This window comes from Etheostoma spectabile, chromosome 4 (assembly GCF_008692095.1).
Source record: "Etheostoma spectabile isolate EspeVRDwgs_2016 chromosome 4, UIUC_Espe_1.0, whole genome shotgun sequence".
Taxonomy (NCBI): domain Eukaryota; kingdom Metazoa; phylum Chordata; class Actinopteri; order Perciformes; family Percidae; genus Etheostoma; species Etheostoma spectabile.
Window position 1 is genome coordinate 12,079,514 of NC_045736.1, and position 19,734 is coordinate 12,099,247.

General features: G+C 39.9%; 1 protein-coding gene across 2 annotated transcripts in view; it reads left to right on the forward strand.

The window, feature by feature from the left end:
* The first annotated feature begins 1,014 nt into the window (after positions 1-1,014).
* lrig2 (leucine-rich repeats and immunoglobulin-like domains 2) overlaps positions 1,015-19,734 on the forward strand; it is a 28,467-nt gene continuing 9,747 nt past the window's right edge. For both annotated transcript variants that reach the window (XR_004331520.1, XM_032512681.1), the window contains exons 1-16: positions 1,015-1,746; positions 3,594-3,668; positions 6,846-6,980; positions 7,939-8,082; positions 8,678-8,821; positions 8,925-9,068; positions 9,348-9,491; positions 12,293-12,373; positions 12,729-12,800; positions 12,997-13,065; positions 15,342-15,505; positions 16,594-16,905; positions 17,113-17,394; positions 17,920-18,360; positions 18,518-18,670; positions 19,538-19,678. Coding sequence is in view for 1 of the 2 variants with exons in the window: in XM_032512681.1 (XP_032368572.1) it covers positions 1,559-1,746; positions 3,594-3,668; positions 6,846-6,980; positions 7,939-8,082; positions 8,678-8,821; positions 8,925-9,068; positions 9,348-9,491; positions 12,293-12,373; positions 12,729-12,800; positions 12,997-13,065; positions 15,342-15,505; positions 16,594-16,905; positions 17,113-17,394; positions 17,920-18,360; positions 18,518-18,670; positions 19,538-19,678 (2,689 nt within the window). In the remaining variant the exon portion in view is untranslated. The remainder of the gene's footprint in view (positions 1,747-3,593; positions 3,669-6,845; positions 6,981-7,938; positions 8,083-8,677; positions 8,822-8,924; positions 9,069-9,347; positions 9,492-12,292; positions 12,374-12,728; positions 12,801-12,996; positions 13,066-15,341; positions 15,506-16,593; positions 16,906-17,112; positions 17,395-17,919; positions 18,361-18,517; positions 18,671-19,537; positions 19,679-19,734) is intronic.

Consider the following 19,734-nt stretch of genomic DNA (forward strand, 5'->3'; position numbering starts at 1 on the left):
TGTGTATATTTCTGTTTTGGTTGATACGTATGTGTAAGCACAGTGTGAGTAACAATGCTCCAAAGACAAATTCCTCGTATGTGTCCTCATACCTGGCGAATAAAGCTGATTCTGATTCTGATTCTGAAAGGGGCATTACTCGTTTGATAGGCCGAAATAGGTACAGTATAAAAAATAGCTTCATTTTAAATGCGATTTGTGGAATTGACCTAAGTGACATGACTACTCAGAGAGGATCTTACGTTTGAAACTCTTAAAAGGCATTAGAAATAACCAATAACAACAAGGACGTTTCATACATACAAGGACTTTTGCATGGCTTCTCCCACAGAAATATGTTATCCCCAATACATTGAAATAATTACAACATTTCAGCTCAAAAACTAATCTCACTAACACATTTGTTTCAAGATGTGTGACGATAGTTAGCCTAACAAATGTGAATTTTGTGAAATGGAAGAAGTCAGAATGTCAGTATACATTAAAATTCTAGAACTCTCAAAACAATCCCAAGCTGGAAGCAAAGTATTTAACATTATGAAAACCAAAATCATAACCCATACTAACCCTACTTATTAATTCTACTGGGAGAATTTCCCATTCACAGCTAAGGTCTCAATCTCGGCTGGCATTGGAGCCTTCAGAATTTTCAATCAGTTTAACTATTATTATTAATTGATTTGCTATAGTGTGCTGTCCTACATTTACTATAAGAGAAATGTAATAGCTTACATTCATACTGTCCTGAAAATAAAGGCATGTATCCTGAAAATAAAGGCATTTGTCGCCTTATTGAGAGTGAAGACAGGACTTTATTAAGTATGAAACTATGATGCCGAACTGTTTTATAATTGAATTGAACGGAAAGACAAAAACAAAAAGAAAGAAAAAAAAAACTTTATTAAAGGACTCAGAGCATGAATCTCGGCTACCACAAAAACACATTGGACACAAATCCAATCAGATTCTTGCACACGTTTGACAGGCTTAAGAATGGACTAATGGAATACCTGGAAATGTGCTGAAAAGGCGGGATCTAGACTATGTCATCAACTCTAGACGCTTTGTTGTTCTTGCGGGACATAGACGGAGAAAATCATTTTTAATTCGTTGTAAACAACCCGGGTTAAGCAAAGAGACCATTTCACATGGTTCGATATAATCAAACGCCAGCCAATCATAGAGTCAAACCAATGTCGGCTGGTGAAAAGTGGCGTATTTGTTGGACCAAATCAGCGTAGCATTGAGCTTGTTAGCTTCAAAGTTAGCTACGCTTGAGTGTGTCCACTGACCAGATTGGAGCGGAAGAAATTCCAAGCACTGGGAAGAAGGGAAGAAGTCTCTGCTGGGATGCCTTACGCAAGTTAGGAAAAATGTATTTTAATGTTCCGCCTGGAATCATAACACTATAAACCTGAAGCATGTGTTTGGTGGACTGATATCAAATTGCAGGTACAACTTGATGGTGGCTTTGTAACAGTTAGCTAGCTAACATATCAGTTTAGCGAGTTAGCCACGTAGCTAACGTTACGCAGCCCTCTGTAGGAAGACATTTAAAATGGCGGAGGGCTGGCCCATTCCTTCGGCCCTTGTCTTGATGCTGTTGAGTTTGAGTGCCTGGGCTCTGGAGTCTTGTCCCGCTCCTTGCTCGTGTTCTAAAGGACAATATGCAGTCCATATTTTGGACTGCAACAGGAAAAGGCTTTCGACGGCTCCTGTGGACCCACCGGAGGGGATAACACAAGTGTAAGTACACAACCGGTTAGACGCAAGTTGTGTTGATGTAACGTTAACGTCGGTCTTGTAACTAAATCCACAGCACTGATTTGTTGCTCCAGCGAGGGATGCACCATAACATACATACATACATACATACATACATACATACATACATACATACATACTTTATGTATATTTACTAACTTAGCTAATTCGTTTCTATTTAGCAATCTGTCGCCGGGGGAATTTCACTTTTTAAATTCACGAACAAAAAACCCCGTTAGGCTACTAATATAATATAAGTTAAAAATAAGGGAAAAAAGTATGGCTTTTTAAACGTGCACGCATACATAGCGCAGATGTATTTGTACACATGGTTATTGTACTTAAAGTTAAAGTGAACGTAAAGAATGAAAAGCCTCATGCGATAAGCGATAACGTTCAATATTGAGATAACATCATATTTGCGATACATAAACCTATATTTTTAAGTGTACTCAGTCCCGCCTCTCTGCTGCTTTGTGTAACAGAGTATACATTCAATTGAATATAAAAGGCACCACTACAAAATTAATGACAGTTACATTTTAAAGTGTAGTTTTCTACTGGTGTTTTCTTTCAGCTAACACACACAGTCTTTAACTGTTATTGGCGACATATCGCAGCCTTTCGCGATGTGTTTATTGTGCATGTTGATACTACGATGATGATTAAAAAAAAATATTTTGCGGCCCCAGTAGATCTCCCAGACATAGGTTTATTGCACATTTCCTTATTTTAATTATCAAGACATTAGTGGAACATTTAAGAATGATCATCAAAACCAAACTCATTTATCCAGATAAAACTTGGACTGAAATTTAACAAAATTAGGTACAATTGACAGTTTATTTTGTACACCTAGCTAAAACCAATGCAGTCTCATATACAGCCCTGCGATATCCTGCTTTTATGAAGATTATAATGTTTCTTTTTTTGGAGAAACGAGTAGAGGTGTTTACCCACATTTATGGTCCCTTTTGGAGGTCGTAGTTTGTGGTGCAGTTGATTTGTATTGCATTCTTTTCCAGATTTAGTCTACTCTTATTAATATGTAAAAGAGTTCATCAGCCACCTAAAAGAAATAAATCTAATCATCTCGTTATTGAAACTCTTGGAACATTATAATCTTCATAATGGTAGCCTTTGTTGCTGGGCTGTTGAATTGAAGTGCAGTAGTTTTAGCTAGGTTTAAAGGATTGTTAAGGCCGATATTGATACAAATATTTTGTGATTTATAAATCTGATTTATCGGCCAATGTATATGCAATTATTATACATCCAGAAACGTGTAACAAAACAAACAGATTTCCCTAACATTAGTTAGTTGTAGTTGTTTATGAGTTCTCACTAAAATAATATGACAATGCAATTTGAAAATAAACTTTTTTTGTTTCACAACAGAACAGAGGAACATCAAAATCTATTAACGTTCTGATCAATGTATAGAAACACAAACTTAAGATATGAAACTTAAAGTGCTTGGAACAAAAACAACAGGGACGTTAAAGAGTGCTCTCTGGTGGACAAACTATGCAACGCCAACACTCATAACATGGTTGAAGGGTGTTTTGTCCGTTTTTATTTATTTTTCTGGCTCCAGGGTCTCTAATACACTGAATGGAAGTATCAAGCCGTTAACCTGAACCAGAGGAAATTGATCAGCATTTCTAGAACGTTTTGGAAAAGAGTTGTAATCACCATGGTCTGACTGATGCAAATGGTTTTAATTTTGATGAGATGATGATTTGTTTGCCCATTTCAATAATTCTGCAGCAGATTTTGTTCAGCAGATGTTTTAATATGATACTAATGGTTTTTGAATTTAATTCCAGCACCATGAATCACAATGAGCTGACTGTTCTTCCGTCTCTTGGAGATGTTTCCTCAAATATCACCTTGCTGTCTTTGTAAGTATCTCCTTAAGGTTTTTTAGCCTCTCTCATAATAAGTCTTGAATATTATTATGTAAAGGCATGCCTCCTTTAAAGTCATTTTTTCTTTACATGCTTCTCCTCTTGCTTCTCTGCTTCTAAAAGACCTTTTTTGCAAAACACATCTCTCTTATGTTAAGTTTAGAACCTTTTGGAATGGTTGGATATTTTAAGCTTTTGATGCATTATTTTGTGTACACATATATTTTATAACCAGAACACTGGTAAGGTACAATTAGGTATTGTCTTTTGTTGTATACAACATATACTTCATTCATTTTGTGTGTGTGTGTGTATATATATATATATACACACACACGCACGCACGCACGCACGCACGCACGCACGCACGCACGCAGTACAGGCCAAACGTTCGGTTACACCTTCTCTTTCAATGTGTTTTCTTTATTTTCATGTCTATTTACATTGTAGAGTCTCACTGAAGGCATCAAAACTATGAATGAACACATGTGGAATTATGTACTTAACAAAAAAGTCTGAAATAACTGAAAACATGTCTTATATTCTAGTTTCTTCAAAGTAGCCCACATTTGCTCTTATTACGGCTTTGCACACTCTTTGCATTCTCTTGATGAGCTTCATGAGGCCGTCACCTGAAATGTTTTCCCAACAGTCTTGAAGGAGTTCCCAGAATGCTCAGCACTTGTTGGCTCTTTTACCTTCACTCTGCAGTCCAGCTCTCCCCAAACCATCTCGAGTGGGTTCAGGTCCGGTGACTGTGGAGGAGCAGCACTCCATCACTCTCCTTCTTGGTTAAATAGCCCTTACACAGCCTGGAGGTGTGTTCGGGGTCATTGTCCTGTTGAAAAATAAATGATGGTCCAACTAAACACAAACCGGATGTGATGGCATGCCGCTGCAGGATGCTGTGGTAGCCATGCTGGTTCAGCATGCCTTCAATTTGGAATAAATCCCTAACAGTGTCACCAGCAAAGCCCCCCCACACCATCACACCTCCTCCTCCATGCTGCACGGTGGGAACCAGGCATGTAGAACCCATCCGGTCACCTTTTCTCCGTCGCACAAAGACACAGCGGTTGGAACCAAAGATCTCAAACTTGGAGTCATCAGACCAAAGCCCAGATTTCCACTGGTCTAATGTCCATCCTTGTGTTTCTTGGCCAAACAAATCTCTTCTGCTTGTTGCCTCTCCCTGCAGTGGTTTCCTAGCTTGCTATTTGACCATGAAGGCTGATACGCGCAGTCTCCTCTTAACAGTTGTTCTAGAGATGTGTCTGCTGCTAGAACCTGTGTGGTGTCATCTGGTCTCTAATCTGAGCTGTTTTTTTTTCTTTTGTTTTTTTTTTTTTTTTTTTTTTTTTTTTTTTTTTTGGTTTTTTTTTTTTTTTTTTTTTTTTTTTTTTCTTTTTTTTTTTTTTTTTTTTTTTTTTTTTCGGTAATCTGCGATGCTGAGGATGGTACTCAGATGAACTATGCCTCAGCAGGAGGTGATCTCTTGGCTTACTTTTTTTTCCCGGGGGGAGGGTCCTCATGTGAGCCAGTTTTGTTGTAGCGCTTGATGGTTTTTGCGACTGCACTCTGGGACACATTCAAAGCTTTTGCAATTTTCCGGACCGACTAACCGTTATTTCTTAAAGTAATGATGGCTACTCTGTTCTCTTTACTTAGCTGATTGGTTTTTGCAATAATTAGAATTCTAACAATTGTCCAATAGGGCTGTCGGCTACGTATCAACCAGACTTGATGGTCCCAACCCCATTAATAAGCTAAGAAATTGCACTATTTAACCCTGACAAGGCCCACCTGTGAAGTGAAAACCATTTCAGATGACTACCTCATGAAGCTCATTGAGAGAACACCAAGGGTTTGCAGCACTATCAAAAAAGCAAAAGGTGGCTACTTTAAAGAAAATAGAATGTAAAACATGTTTTCAGTTATTTCACACTTTTTTGTTAAGTACATAATTTCATATGTGTTCAATTATAGTTTTGATGCCTTCAGTGATAATCTACAATGTAAATGGTCATGAAAATAAAGGAAACACATTGAACGAGAAGTTGTGTCCAACGTTTGGTCTGTACTATATTTATACATACATACGTGCGTACATACATACATACATACATACATACATACGTGCATACATACATACGTGCATACATACAAGCTCAAATTTCAGGTGGCGAGCCAAAGTAGCAGCTGCAGTCATGATAAATAAGTCATGCTTTATTCTGTGTTGCTTGGAAGATGGCAACGCAAGAAAAGTGATTCATGCACATATGGTTTTATTAAAAGAAATAAGTAGGATGATATGTATTCAAACAGAAGTGATCAAAAAATGAGATGAAGTTGCAAATAGAAGATCCAGAGGATTGTAAAAGAACTAGAACTGCATGTGGTCAAATCTTTCACGCTTTACTTTCGGAGCCTGTTTGAACATGTTGGCGCCTCCAGGAAAAAGAAAAATATAGACAACAAAGTCCCTGTTTTTTTTTTTTTTTCTTAGAAAATTTTCTCAGGCCAAGTCATGCTTATATTGTGCCTAAATTCAAAGACACCTGATAGTTCAACACTATACTACCATCAGATCTCAGGTTTCGCCTGTGTCAGCTATTTAGTGGTAAGGCCTTTACCACATAGATCTCTAGAAATAGGCAGCATACAGCCACATAACCAACTGGATGTCATCAGTCACAACACAGACAAACTATTAGGTCAAGCTCTTAAACAGTTTAGCTTTAGCTAAACTTTAAATGCATTGTATCCATTGTACAATGCATTGTACCCATGCGTGCACCGGAGGGGGGACTGGTAGCTGGAGAAGTTCACCTCCTGGGCAGAGCCAAGATGTTCTTGAGCAAGGCACTGAACCCCCTTCAACCTCTCAGGGTGCTGGTCCAGCACTGGCAGCCCCCCCCCCACACACACACACACACACTCTGACATCTCTCCATTGGTGCATGTATAAGACCTGAGCATGTGTATGTTTTTCAGACCTGTGTAATAAGTGTAAAGTGTAATTTCCCCAAAGGGGATCAATAAAGAGTATAAATTATTATTATTATTATTATTATTATTATTATTATTATTATACAGTACATACATATACTGAGTATACCACAGACATCATATGTCCTAGTAACCAACTAATAATTCATATTTGTTTTTCAGAGTCCACAATCGGATCTCAGAGCTGTTGATGCATCAGCTGCAACCATACTTTTCCTTGGAGACACTGGACCTGACATCCAACTCAATCTCTGAGCTCAAAGTTGGATCCTTCCCCTCCATGCAGCTGAAATATCTGTAAGTGAAGTAATCATTTAACCTAGTGTTTCAACTAGGTCGAATGAAGAATGAATATAGGGGACTGCAAGTTGAAAGTAATAGAAAATAAAACACAAATATTGTCGTAAAGTCTTAAATTAAATATTCTAAAAATAAGGCCTTAAAAGTCTTATATTTTGTCGACAGAGTATTGCATTTAGTTTACGCTGGTCGGGAAAAAAATATTTTTCCTTATAGTAGGAATAAATACCGTAATATCATAAAGAAATGAGTTGTGTCTGCAACTTTACAGTTTACTCCGTTTGACGTAACTTGGCTTTCATACGACAGTACAGGTACTGTTACGTCAGTGTTTTTTCTTTATGTTCTTCACCATGGTGTGTGTGTGTGTGTGTGTGTGTGTGTGTGTGTGTGTGTGTGTGTGTGTGTGTGTGTGTGTGTGTGTGTGTGTGTGTGTGTGTGTGTGTGTGTGTGTGTGTGTGTGTGTGTGTGTGTGTGAGAGACACGCAGATGTGTATTAATAATTATAATAACATGGTTAATGGATAGGTGAGAAATCTTTGGGCAAGCTCGATGCAAATCAGTCAGTTATCAGGAAGGGAAACAAATTATGGCCGCGAAGTTGGCATTCAATTTAATCCTAAGTGATATTAAAAAGGTCTTACAAGTCTTTAATTTGACTTAAAATCCTGGTACCCTGATTTTACTGATAGAAAACATCTAGCAGCTTAAATAATGTAATTACAAAAGCACTTGTCATAATGGTAAACTATGTATAATACAACAGTAAGGTGACACAAACGGAGCAGTACTATTGTCAGAGCACAATAGATAAGTTTGTAGTTGGTGGGGAAGCGTCTTATTGTAGACCAATTGGCTCTGTGGCGCCTCCTCTTGTTGATGGTCACATACAGTAGGTGTAACTAGTGCAAACAGTCTTCTCCTTCCTGATTTGATCTGCTCTTTTATCTCAAAGGAATTTGAGTAATAACAGGATCAGCGTCCTCGAGCCTGGCTGCTTTGAAAACATCTCCAGTTCCCTGCTGGTGCTGAAGCTGAACAGGAACAGATTAGCTGTGCTGCCATCCAAAGTCTTCAAACTTCCACAGCTTCAGTTCCTGTAAGTATTGCATGATGTTTTTGGTGCAAAACTAAAATCATTTAAGATTTTAACACTTGGTAGTTGACAGACACATTTGTGGATTTGAATTCTGTTGTATCAACTCTTAAGTAACTTGTTAATTTACTGCAAACGCAATTGGAAATGTTTGAGTGGTTGTAGTTGTTTTTGGTATGAATGTAATTGGTTCAAAGGTGCTGTAGGTAGGATTGGAAAAATGTAGGATTTAGCCAAAGGATTTGAACATCGACAACTTCTCAGTCACTCCCCCCCTTTCGGCTAAAGCCCAAGCGGTCTCCTAAGTCACCCACGAGGAAGAACGAATGCATGTGCATGAGCAGTGATTGACACGCAGTTAGACACCCACCCCTTGCCCTGATTGGTGAAAATGAACAGGGAGTGGTGGATTTTTGAAAATGGCACTACAGGCTGTAGGTGGTGCCAGAGGAGCCCGATTTGTTTTCATAATTACACGCTACATGTAGTTCTACTCAAATATGGGGTCAGTTTCAGCAAATATGACAGAAAGTTAGTTTTGTAAGTCTTACCTACTGCACCTTTTTTTTAAGGAAGCTGTTTATTATTCTCATTTTAGTGAAATGAAGCGTAACAAGATCAAGATAGTGGACAGTCTGACATTTAAAGGGATGGAGTCACTAAGGTCACTGAAGATGCAAAGGAACAGCATCACTAAGCTCATGGATGGAGCTTTTTTTGGACTTAACAACATTGAAGAACTGTAAGTACAATGTTATGGACTCTTCTTCTTCAAAGTGACATTAAACGGTGTGTTTATCAGCAATTGTGTTAACACCATTTTGTTCATTCCATCTGTGTCTCAGAGAGCTGGAGCACAATAACCTAACAGAGGTCAACAAAGGCTGGCTGTATGGACTGCGCATGCTGCGTATCTTGCGGGTCAGCCAGAATGCTGTCGGCATCATCCGACCAGACGCCTGGGAGTTTTGCCAAAAGCTGGAGGAACTGTGAGTGTGTTTGCTTTACAGCTAAAATTCCCATTCGGCTAGGAGTCCCCACTTTCTTTCCTCAGCTCCGGGCTCTGAAATTTATTCTCTGTGCTCAGAAGAGTTATGGTGTCTTGCTGCAGTACTGTTGGAAGCTGATTCAGTGCTGTCTTGCCTCCCAATTTTGTGAAAATGCCTCATTTTACATAATCCTTTTTGAATGTGGAGTAACATTAACATACAAGACTAGTGTAACATAAAGAACTTGTTTGAACCCATGTCAAAATCTGGTTGTTGCAGAGACTTGTCCTTCAATCATCTGACCAGACTTGAGGAGACAGCCTTTGTAGGATTAGGTCTCCTGGAGAACCTGAACCTCGGAGAAAACTCGATCATCCATTTGGGAGAGGGAGTATTCAGTGGCCTGGCAAGTCTGCGCACCCTGTAAGTGCTACATGTCAAATAAATTGGTCTGAAATATGTGTTACCTATTGGATCTGTAATTGTGTAATTGAGCACAGTATGCTAATTACAACCCTGATGACATGTTCTTGGCTCTGTGCATTCTCATGAAGGATGCTGACTATAGTAAGTCTTTGTTTGTTTCATTCTTCATGTGTAGTTTCAGTCCGTTTCCCAAGTAATCCTAAGTAATTTAGAGAAATAACAGTAGAATTTGCCAGTATTTTAAGTCTGCATCCTCTAATATAGTCTTTTGTTGCGTTCTGATCCTGCTTGTCATTAGTCATCTGTTAAGCCTTAAGGGAACACACCGACTTATTGGGACTTAAGGATCTTCACCATTACCCCCAGAGTTAGACAAGTCGATACAGGCAAAGCGCTAGTACTTCTGCTACTTGAGCGGAGTGATTTGCTCGCAGCACCTGAGAAGCCCAGTCACGGAGCAGAGAGTTTACCTGGAGTTTGCTCACTGTTGGAGTAATAGAGTCAACAACTACTAGATACTAAAAGCATGGTTTACAATCATGGGTGTTTGCTGCGGCAATTAACAGGGGAGACCAGGTAATACCATGATGTTTCATAGAATTCCAACCAAAAACGTTGACCGCTGAATCTATGGCTAGACTTGCTCTGGAAATGGATCCAAATACACCTGTAGCCACCTTCAAGAACCATCGTGTTTGTTCAGAGCATTTCAATGAGGATTATTATTATTATTATTATTATTATTATTATGAAAAACTGGAATTAGCCACACGGACCATGAAATGTGAAAGGATACGGCCATCCCATCGATGGTACAGACCGGACAATGTGGATCCCTTGCAGCTACTGTAAATGTTCCGTTTTGTTTTCAGAGGAATGACTACTGTAACAGTGTTGACGTTTTTACATGATAGGGTGGCCACCACTATTGCAGTTGTTCTCGGGCTACATTTATCCCCTGTAATGTTACTGTGCTGTCACAAATGCGCTTCTTTACCCCAGAATAAAATGAGCGATGCTAGAGCTAACGCTCATGACTAGCCTTTACCTTGCTAATGAATTGGATTCCACATAAACACCACGAGTCCGTGTTCGTTCTGATTCTCCCCTAAAAGTCTCAGTCTGTTCGGCATTTTGTCTATCAGCTTTTCAAAATTTGTAACTCCTCGTCTGTGTATTCTGGCTCAAAAATATATTTTCTAGATCTTGGTTTGATACCAAGTAAAAATCCTCTGACAATTCCTCAAAGTCAGCCACTATTTCTTTAAATGTGTTTGTAATCACTCCGCCCAAGTATGAGTGCTTTGCCTTTCTGAGACTATAGTTCCCGGTTAGAATATGGCTGTGTCTAATGTGACCTTGTTAGTTGTACAGCCTGTGACTATACAAATCACAACATATAAATAGGAACATGTTGGTGTTATTTTGTCACTTTTTCGGAGCAGTAGGCTAGTTGGAGCCGGTTACCTCCAGTATCTTTGCTAGGCTAAGCTAATGCTGGGGGCGTCAGACAGAGTTACAGCACGCACGGAGATGAGAAGGGTATGTATCGACTTGTCTAACTCTGGGGGTAACAGTGAAGAAGCTAAAGTCCCAATAAGTCGGCGTGTTCCTTTAAATCAAACCACCAGAATCCTGTTCTTTGTTTTTGTGTCCTCTGTCGTGGCAAAAACTGCAAAAATCTACAGTTGAGTCTCAGGAGAAGCAAGCATTCGTCCCTTACTTTAAATGTTAGAGCACTTGGAGCCTTATTACCATGTGCAAATACCAGCAATCACAGATTTCTAAATTGAATATACTATGAATGAGGAGTCCATGTCTTCCATGTGAACCATTTACTGTATCGAAGATTGTTGTAATATGGGGGGTGTAAACTGGGCTCCTACTGAGGCTGAGAAATGAAGGTTATTAGATTGTTTGTTTGTTGGTGAGTGTGTAGAACCAGACTCTTCTGGTCTGGGATTTGAGTTGTTTGTTTTATAATATTTCATCAACCAGGGATTAAATGATACCAACACATATTATGCCTGAATGTCTACTGAACATAACAACAAACAGCTCTGGCTTTGTCAGGGGGAGAAATTGGGATATTCTCTCTTGGGTGTTGAATACCATTTAAATATTGTGCACCGCTCTGTTTATTAAGTTAATGGGAGCTAACTGTAACAATAATGCCCTCCTACATTTATGCACCCCATACATGTGCCACAAAATACGTTACTTGTGAACAGGGGTATACGTCTGCTGCTTTTACCCCTTTCCATTCCCAAAATGTGTGTGCTTGCAGATTATTAGACAACCAATCTAAAACTTATTAACACCACCACAAAAGTTATGAAAGTACTGTGTAGCCAAGGCTCAGAGTATCAGCCTAATTAAGCAATTATGCTTAAAAGTGTTGGTAAGGGAGGATGTTGTGAACTTATTTGCCACGCAGACTTCCGTTAAGTCACTGAGCTGCAACGAGAAAAGGGTCTTTTTTTTTGGGAGCTTGACCATCCTGGGAGCATTCATGGGAGAGGGGAATTGAAGAGTGTAACCAGGCATGATGAAAGAGAAACAAAAGAGCCCATGACCAGCCTGTAAACACAAGGCCTCTCTGTGCTTCCAGCGGACCCATGAACTGTCCTACTGCTATACAGAGCCAATTAATTTCCCCTCTACAGCCACAGTGCAGATAAAGTGCCCTCGTTGTGGTCTTCTCTAAAAAACAAAATAAAAACTTTGCAGGAGGAGTCATCACATCTTTAGTCTGTGTAGTGTGTGCTTAATATCTAAAATATGATTTTGTTTTTCAGGGATATCCACAATAATGAAATCTCCTGGGCCATTGAAGACTCCATTGGTTTGTTTACTGGAATGAAGAAGCTGAACACACTGTGAGGGCACACAGATTGTACACATATCAATAGATGGGAATATTGACAGATTTATAATACAAATAAAACACCTTGAATATGTTTTGTTTTAGTTTTGTATTTTAAATCCTGTGGCAGTGTCCCAGACAGTTTCTTGATAATGTGAAACTTTAATCAGATAGATCTTTGATATTGTGCTGTGGAATTGTTCCTCGAGTCTATTCTTACTTGCATTAAACAGCTGGACTAATGTCTCAACCTTGACCGAAGAACTGCTGACTCAGTGGTTCCAATGTTCAATGGAATGTTAGCCAGTAGCAGTTTTTATGGTAACTGTTTTTACATCATGTTAATTTTTTTCTTTTTCTTTCTGAAGGATCCTACAGCAGAACAAAATCAAATCAATCACTAAGAAAGCGTTCGAGGGCCTGGAGGAGCTGGAGCACCTGTGAGTAAAGCCATGGCACCCCCCTGTTACGCCCCATAGTTCTACTCATCGTTTTGTTGAATGATTAAAAATAAAAGCCTTTTTTTTTTTCAAACCACTGTGCTGCTGCTGTTGTCTTATGCTTGTGAGATGTGATGCCACTTTGATCAAATCACATCGTAGGTATGTCTAACTCACATTTCGGTCTACTCTGCAGGGACCTCAGCAACAATGGCATCATGTCGATCCACCCCGAGGCGCTGTCCCATATGCAGCTCAAAGTGTTGTGAGTAGACAATGAATCTTAAAGCACATTTGGAAGCCAGCTTTTCCTTGTGTTATTGTTTCTTTGACTGATTTTAACAATATTTCTTTCATAAAAAATGATTTATAATGATTAAGTAATACTTCAATTAAAGGATATAATTAGCATTTTAATCAAATGAAAAAAATATATGTATATACAGTAGCTTGAGAAAGTTTACACACCAATGCTAAAGTTGATTTAAAAAAAGAAGCTTGATCTTGAAAAGAAAAAAATTGATCTTAATGTCTTAATTCTAAAAGATTAGGAAATCCAACCAATTTTCTTTGTGAATAAATAATGTATTGTACATAAATAAATGTTTTTCTTTATTATACAGGGGGCATAAATACACACCCCTATGTTAAATTCCCATAGAGGCAGGCACATTTTTATTTTGAAAGGCCAGTTAATTCATGGATCCAGGATACTATGCATGCAGAGATAGGCACCGGGAACTTTCAATAAGAATGTAAATCAAACCAGCTATTAAGCTAACTGAAATAAAACCATACCAGTCTCTAGGTACGGTGAAGGCTATGTGATTCAGGGGGGGTTAGTTTAATTCCAAAGGCCAAAGGAACTGTCAAGACGCAAAGTATCCTTGATCCATTGGATCCAATATCCTGAAAATGTCCAGTGGGATTGTATTCCTGCAACTGAACTGCTACAGGTGTCACATTTTATAATCAATAAAATTCCTTCGGGGTTTGGAGGAACAAGTTGTTTTTTAGCAAGAATTCATCACACTTTGTAAAAGGGACCCCAGAGCTTTGTTTTCATGATATTTGGTATGACAAAAATACAGCAGTTCTCGCATGCTCACTGTCTCTGTTACTCAAGTAGCACTTGATAGTGCTGAGTGGTATGACCAAATATTTGTATTGCAGTATTTTTTAAGATTCTGGCAGTTTTACGGTATTTTCCTTCCTTAATAACATTTCTTTTTCAATATTGTCATGTTTATTAAAACCGATTACTAAAGGGTTTGCTTGGCTCCACAACGTTATACACTAAGGTTATTCGAAGGAGAATGCATGAAACAGAATCGGAACTATTTTTATTGTGCAAAGTAGTAAAATAAACTTAAATTGAATGAATACACATAAGAACAACTTTAGTAATTGTTTTCCTTTCACAACCTTATAGTTGTAAGATGGTTTTAGAAAGACTACCTTGTTCACAGATAAGTGAGGTTGTTGTAGAAAAGTGGGCGACTGAACGTAGCGCCGCTGCCGGCGTCCTTCATTGTGTGAATAATGTTAGTAGGGTGACGGACGTATTTCAGCGAGCTAGACATCTGAAATCCCGTGTTTTAATCACTGCTCTGAACTTGTCTCTCTCCTGTCTTTCTCAGCGGTCTGCAGTAGGACCGTAGTGGAATGGTGTTGTGTTCATACTGTTGCTCCGCTGCATGCTTACAGTCTTTAACGTTAGCGCAACCAAGTAATGTTAGAGCAACGGGCAACCACGGGCTAAATTAGGTCAGATATTTTTTACAAATAAAAAAACTTGGGAACAGCAGACTGCTCCCCTCTTGTGCCTACATTGTTCTGGTGTATCTCCGGTCTTTCTTCATCCTCTAACTCTCTTCTCTGTTCATGAATGTGTAGTAGCGAGCGGAGCCTCTCCCAGCTTAACAGACTGTTATGCTACCTGGCTAACTAGCAGCTATAATGTTACACAGCATGCTTTTCGGCGGTATAAATGTAAAATCATTAGTGTTATAAATTGTATTTCATATATCCTGTATAAGAGAGTTAGTTGTGGGTTGTTAATTGTTGTGTTGTAAAGTTACTACCATGCGTGAGAAGGCAACGCAGTTATCAGGGCTCCCGTTCTCAGTTCACTCGCAGCTTAGCTACATCAGACGCTTCGCTTTCTGCGGCAATGCATCAGTATTATGATATATGAAAAATTCATATCATATGGGAAATGAACACCGATCTACGGTATAGATCGGTATACCGCCAAGAACTTGATATGTTGTCATAGTAGATAATAGCCCTGTTTGTATTATTTAGGTACATTTCAAACATCATTTTTAATCAAGTAAAAGCAGGTTAACTTTTCTAAAAAGGTAAATCATGAATCGCTTATTAAAATGTTCCCAAACACATTCTGGAAATCTTAAGTTCCTATTTATTTGTTCAGTGGGTTGATCTGATCCTTTTATCCCTACAGCAGTGAGAGGATTCCAACATCTTATTTAAAAATGAGTCTTCTCACGTCTCCCTTCATTACCTTTCTGTTCCCAGTGTCCTGAACACGAGCAGCCTGCTGTGTGACTGCCACATGCAGTGGTTGGGGCCTTGGCTGACTGACAGCCAGTTCCAGCAGTCTGTCTCTGCTATCTGTGCTCATCCTGCCAGCCTACTTGGTCACAATGTCCTGTTCATCAGCCCGGAAAAGTTTGTTTGTGGTCAGTACCATTTTTATTTTTTTGGTTTTTGTTTTAAATACTGTTCCCGGTCTGACTCAATGTATTCAGTCAACAAAATGACCAAATGTTAGTTGGTGTAAGTCAGGAACGGACATTGAGTTTTCATGTTGGGATTGTTGTAAACTGGATTAGTAGGGGCTGACCAGTAAAGCTGCTTGGACCCCATTGTATTTTCTTGTATTCTTCTTCTTTCTAAGACATCCATGTTTCCCATGCACGAAAACTCACCAAACTTTGCACATAAGTCCAGTCCAATGCTAAACTTAATCAGTACTAATTGTGCTAAAATTCTAAACTTTAAAAATTCACAACAAATTATCCGTACGTGCTACAACGTTGCCTAACTGTAACCCCAATAGAGCAAAAACTATGCTCTGCGGTTACCTTGTAGCAATTTTGAAGTCTATTACGCTACTTTTTTTGCAAAAACTGCAAAATGTCTAAAACCTGCCTCTTCCCTCATGCTTGTTTCAGTTGACACCAAATTTGGGCAACTTCATCTTCACACTGTCCTCCACAAATTTACCTTTCAGATTTTTAATTTATCAAAATTGAGTCCACAGTGCATTAAACGTTTTACTGTATACAGTAGCCCAAATAACAATCAGCGTTTTTAGACCTGAAGATTGCGATTTCAAAGCTCAACAATGACACACACACACACACACACACACACACACACACAAAAACGTGCGTGCGTGTGAGAAGAAATCAGCCATTGTGCTTTGGAAACCCCAGCGAGTTTAGAAGGCTCGGCCCCGACCATCGCTGTGGAACAGCTATAATTACAATGTATGGTTTATTATAACAGCTCCTTATGTCTTTCTGGAAGTTTTGTTAATAGGTTTTATAAACTTAAATTTCATAACCAGTTGCACAAAACGTCTGAAACACTGGGATACACAGTAGTTGTCCTAATAGATCCCAAGCTGACCACCATTTTGCCCTTCAAGTATTGGCATACTTGAAGTTGAACACCAACCAATATACATTTCAGTTAAGAGGTCTGTTTTTTTTTTTTGTAACTTATCAAAATGTTGAGTTTCTCTATCGCGGTTCTTTCACAGATGATTTCCCCAAGCCTCTGATCTCAACTCACCCAGAGACACATGTGGCACTGCGGGGGAACAACGTGACTTTGAGCTGCGTTGCCTCCAGCAGCAGTGATTCGCCAATGACAACAGCTTGGCGGAAGGATGGGGAGGTGCTGTATGATGCAGAAGTGCAAAACTATGCCCGGTACCAGGAGGGAGAACTGATCTACTCCACTGTGCTTCACCTCCTCAATGTCAACTTCACTGATGAGGGGCGCTACCAGTGTGTGGTCTCCAATCACTTTGGCGCCAACTACTCCAACAGGGCCAAGCTTACTGTCAATGGTGAGGATGTTTTCCCTTTGTCAAAGAATATGACTGATTGCCAAGCATTGCCTGTCATATGTTTTTTCTCTTTTTCTGTATTTTTTCTGTAAGCTATAAGGTGCTGGTCTTGCATGTATGCTATACACTTTGTACATGGCTTATATCATTTTATGTCTATATTTGATGTCTGTCCCACCCTCGACTTTCTATTTTCTTATCTTTCAGAGCTGCCGTCCTTTCTTAAGACTCCCATGGATCTCACGATCCGGACTGGGACTATGGCCCGGCTGGAGTGTGCTGCTGAAGGCCATCCGTCACCCCAGATTGCTTGGCAGAAGGATGGAGGCACTGACTTCCCTGCTGCCCGGGAGCGCAGGATGCATGTGATGCCAGATGATGACATCTTCTTCATTGCTAACGTGAAGACCGAAGACATGGGAGTGTACAGCTGTACAGCTCAAAATGCAGCTGGCAGCCTGTCTGCAAACGCTACTCTCACCGTCCTGGGTGAGTCACCCACCTGATCAACAGAGCATATTACTGAGGTTTTATTACTTGTTATTTTCAGCTGAGTCGCTCTGCTCATTTATGTCTGTCACTCATTACATACCCCTGTTTTTGTTTTTCCTCATTGGCAATTTTAACTGACAATGTAAATGCAAACCTTATTATCTCATGTCCACAGAGTATATTTAAATCTGAATGATTGAACTGTCTCTGACACAATTGTTACATCGCAAATCTTATTAACTGTGCTTCTGAGATTTGATTAGGCGATATGGTGGTATATAATTACCGACGCAGTTTGTAATCAAGGCTTAAAGGAGAGCTATTAAACTCCATGTTAATGCTTTTTCATACTATCTTTTTCCTTTTCAACTAGAACATTCACATGCTTTAATGTAAAAAAACACGTTTTTCTCAAAATAACAAACCTGACCTTGTAGACATCCATCTAAACAGTTTGACACACATGCCATTGGGATTATCCTTATTAAATCAAAAAAATCAATGAATCCTTTTCTCATCCAGAAACTCCATCCTTCATGCGGCCACTGGAAGACAGAACCGTGGCCCATGGTGAAACTGCCGTGCTTCAGTGTATAGCTGGAGGCAGCCCAGCCCCTCGTCTCAACTGGACCAAAGATGACGGCCCTCTGGTACTCACCGAGCGCCACTTCTTTGCTGCAGCCAATCAGCTCCTTATCATAGTTGATGCTGGTCCTGCTGATGCCGGGAAATACACCTGCATCATGTCTAATACTCTAGGAACAGAACGTGGTCACATCTACCTCAGCGTCTCACCATCACCAAACTGTGATACTGGCCCGGGATACGACCAGGACGGCTGGACCACCGTGGGCATTGTGGTGATTGTGGTGGTGTGTTGTGTGGTTGGGACCTCGCTGGTCTGGGTCATTGTAATCTATCACATGCGCAGGAAAAGTGAGGACTACAGTATCACCAACACAGGTCAGCAGACGCATCTGAACACACAGCCATCTGTGATGTAACATAAACCCAATAATGGCGGCTTTTTGGAAACCATGCAATGTGTTTGTGGGGACTTTGTATTAGACTGTTTCACAGAACTCAATACCATGTAACAAAATGTGTCTCTCTGTTCCAGATGAGATGAATTTGCCAGCAGACATCCCCAGCTACCTGTCCTCTCAGGGTACTCTGTCAGAGCCTCAGGAAGGCTACAGTACCTCTGAGGCAGGCAGCCACCAGCAGCTCATGCCTCCTCTCTCCAATGGATACGTCCACAAGGGCACAGATAGTGAGTAGTCTTCTTTTCATATTTGGGGAATTCCACTATCTTTGATTCTGTAAAACAAACCATTTTTTCTTTTGGGTGAGGTTATTTTTTGTTTTCTTGTGATGAGGAATAATCATTTTGTGATTATCTAATCAAGCTTTGGTTTATCTTGATGGCATAAGTATGTCCTGATCTTGGCATAACAAGTAAGGTATTCTTTCATAACATGAGCACACATTGAGTGTAGTCTATGAACTGCAATCATAAGGTAATCTCTGCTATGATCATTAGACGCATGATTACATCAGCATTGTGATCGCAAGGAAACAAAGCATCACAAATATTTCTAAAGACCATCTTGTGATGAAATCACACCCACCACGATGGAAAATCGGGCTGTGGGCATAAATTGGAGGGGCCAATGCCCCCTTCCCTACTTTTGGTGCCATGCTTGGACCACACCCATCTTTGTACTCTGCCCTCATTTTGATCTCAACTACACACCACACATTTTCGTGACTTCATCTTGCAGAGTAGTTACACCATCACGTTGACAAAATCTGGCCACAGACTACAGCAGGTGTCTCCAGGACCATGTTTGGATGCCAAGATGACACACACACAGACTCACACGGTGAAAACAGTACCAGCGTCGCTGTCGCGGCTGGTAACAAAATTCATGTGACGACCAGACATCAAACGCATAAAAAGATGCAACGCATCTGACACGGAAAAACAAACAACAACATCAAATTTCACAGTTTCTTGGATTTACTCTTCAGGATTCAAAGGTTTCCTATGCCTGTTAGGTTCTTGTTTGTGCTTTTTGTTTTTCGCATCGCATCCCTGCTGAAACGAGACACTGACTAATTATCATGTGTGTCCCAGGTGTGTGTTATGGAGACACGGGCAGCGAGGTGGAAACTGAGGGGAATGGCATGCTGCACTGCAGGGTTGGCTCTTTGTTCACTGGCCGCAGCAGCTTTCACCCCGGAGAGCCCCGCGAGGGACTGGTTGGACTCTCTGCAGGTTAGTGTCATCTCCAGTGTGTACACACACACACACACACACACACACACACACAC